The following is a 2,713-nucleotide window of genomic DNA, read 5'->3' as shown; positions in this document are numbered from 1 at the left end:
TCAGCAGGGAAGCTGCTTCATTATGCTCATTTAGGAAAAGAGCATTTCTTATGCAGTTTGCAAGAAGAAAAATAATGATCATGTAAACTGACTTGTTTTCCCTGTTAGATAAAAACCCTATTCATATAAACAGCCTTTTTATCACCTTCCAAATGTATCACTAAGACATATGAGGTGAAATTTAATTTTCAGAGTCTATAGTCAATAACTTAGGGTCATTTTTCTAAGACAAGACCTGCATACACCAAGTTTTTAAAAGAGCTGGAACGATGTCGATATACAAACCCAGCAATTTACTGGGTTTGGTATTTTTGTGCATGCATTTAACTTTTCACTATGCTTGCAAAGTAGAACAGTTGGGGTTTGTTTTTGTTACAGCTGACAAATCTTTTTAGTAACTCCATTCCTTTGTGTACCGTGTAGTGACAAATCAGATCGATAGGCATTACAGTACACAATGTGCCCAAAGATCCCCTGTCAAAGTCATTATTTACAACTGCCTACATTAGTCTAATATATGTGTGCCTGGAAGTAGAGGGGGAGAGCAAATTGAGGTAAAAGTTTAAAACACAAAAAGAGGAATATTTTAAGTGACTGCTTTCTGTTTATATGCAAACCTAATGCTTCAGCTATGACATTAGCAATGTATGTATACATCAGCAAGGAAAACATATCCAGAAGATGAATGATGCTTACTTCAGCATTGCGAGAAAAGCAGCAGGCTCAACATCTGGGATACGGATTTCATCTTTGTCCTCAGCAAGCTCTCCATAAAACATCGCATGGAATACAGAGCTCCCAACAGCCAGGACATACTGTTGAGAAAGGGAAATCTTATTTCATGCTTTAAATTGAAAGCACTGCCAACAAAAACAATGTGGGAGAGCCACTCTGAGCATACTGGGCTTCACTGACAGGCTCCATAGACACACTTCAGTAAGAAATGAAGTCCAAGTTAAGAACAAATTAAACGTTTTCCCTGCATTTTATTCTCATGGGTATAGATGCATTAGCTACTGGAAAACGCTCATATCCACCACAGAAGTTAACTGTTTCTAGAAAATCTCAAGAGCACTACTAATCAGCAGCACAAACTTTACTGCTTTGGCACAACAAATGTACTGTTTGACTGAAAACACAAAGGAAAACAAGAGGCAGGCTCTTTCACGGCACGTAGCCTTTTAAAATACAGAATTATGGCTGTCCCAGAAGAGCTGAGCCTCCCACGCTATGTCCTGGTGTAACCGTGGGAGCTCTCTCCGGCAGATAATGCAGCTGTTGCTTACTTTGTGTCCTGGCAGCCGCTGGGTCCCACCTGGTGGCCCGACCACAAAATGAACATCTGCCATCAGATCATTGTTGAACATCACTGCATTTCTGCAAACAGAGGGAGCGTGTTAATTTGTGGTGCCCAGCAACTCTCCACTTGCCCCAGACCCAAGAAATGTAATTTCTTAACAACATAAAGTTGCATGTTAGCAAAGAGAAACAGGTCACACTTTGCTTCAAGCTATTTTACACATTATCACGCAAATACAGCAGGGAAAATACTAAGCAGAAAAATGTGTGTGTGCAATAAAACAACCCCCCAAACTTCTGAGAACTTTTCAAAATGTGAAAATCAAAGTCAAGAGCATGTAGCACTGAAAATCCTTGCCAAGGTCTAAAAGCAAATCTTTAGGGGTATGCTGCATCTTCCAGCAACATTTCATTTACTTAAGACAAACAGCTGCACTCCCTGGAAAAGATACTAAAATATTTTCCATTACCAAAATGCTTGTTTCACACACACAGAGGGAGAAAAATCCATATAGATAAGCCAGAACTGTGTTTTCTTCAGAAAATAAATGCATTTTGCTACTTTTTATCCCTCCATTCAACAGCAAAAACAAACTGCCTGAACTTACCTCTCCCTGATGGTTGGATACATTCCTTGCCAGTTAGGTGCTGGAATAGTGTTGTTGTTATTGAGGTTTTGCTGATGATACTGCTGGACAGCAGTTGTATTAGTGTTGGCTGGTTTCTTTCGGGGAAAAATATCAGCAGCCATCTTCTTCTTCTTTTTGGTCTTCAAGGTAATGATTTCATAGCAAACTGGAGGCAATTTGCTGCTGCTACTGCTGCTGCTATTTCCTTTCTTAGAGCTCTTCTTAGACCTGTTCTTGACCGTCTCTGGAAGCATCAAGAAGAAGGTGAGACATTTCATGTTCTTTCCTTTCTCATCTACCATGAGTATACTCGTCTGTAGAGCCCGACAGCCTAACTAGCTAGGAACATTAAGTGATGCACGTGGAAGCTGTTACACAGAAAGCAGGGGAGCTGAGAGTTTGCTTCTTCTCCAGCAAGACAAGGTGACCTTTTCAGTGCACCGAGTAAAAAAAACTGACTTTAAGTCTGATCCAGCACTTGAATCGTTATATACATCCCCATCATTCCTGCCAGTTTTATTTCTTTCCAGATCTCCCGGTCAGGAATCGCCTGGCAGCGCTACACCTTGGGAAGAGGGCAGGCTCTCCGGCGAGCCCAAGTTGTGCGCGGAGGGGATGGGAGCGGAGTAGGTATCGCAGCGCGGCGGATGGAGCCAGGCAGCGCCGGAGCCAATGGCTGAAGTCACCGATAACGATTGGGCTCGCGCACAGTGACACCTATTGCAGCGCTCGCCGCTCCTCGTTAAAGCGACAGCGCTCGCACTCCGCGGCTCCCGCGCACACAG

General features: G+C 42.6%; 1 protein-coding gene across 1 annotated transcript in view; it reads right to left on the bottom strand.

Moving 5' to 3' along the window:
* Positions 1–2,230, bottom strand: part of BTBD3 (BTB (POZ) domain containing 3) — a 6,460-nt gene extending 4,230 nt beyond the window's left edge. The window contains exons 1-3 of the mRNA XM_009074256.1: positions 1,908–2,230; positions 1,287–1,377; positions 697–815 (exon numbers count right to left, since the gene is read on the bottom strand). Of these exons, the coding sequence (XP_009072504.1) occupies positions 697–815; positions 1,287–1,377; positions 1,908–2,230 (533 nt within the window). The remainder of the gene's footprint in view (positions 1–696; positions 816–1,286; positions 1,378–1,907) is intronic.
* Between the last annotated feature and the right edge of the window lie 483 nt (positions 2,231–2,713).

This window comes from Acanthisitta chloris, unplaced genomic scaffold (genome assembly GCF_000695815.1).
Source record: "Acanthisitta chloris isolate BGI_N310 unplaced genomic scaffold, ASM69581v1 scaffold1625, whole genome shotgun sequence".
Lineage (NCBI taxonomy): Eukaryota > Metazoa > Chordata > Aves > Passeriformes > Acanthisittidae > Acanthisitta > Acanthisitta chloris.
Note: the sequence above shows the minus strand (reverse complement) of the source record. Positions and strands in the feature narration are given on the sequence as shown.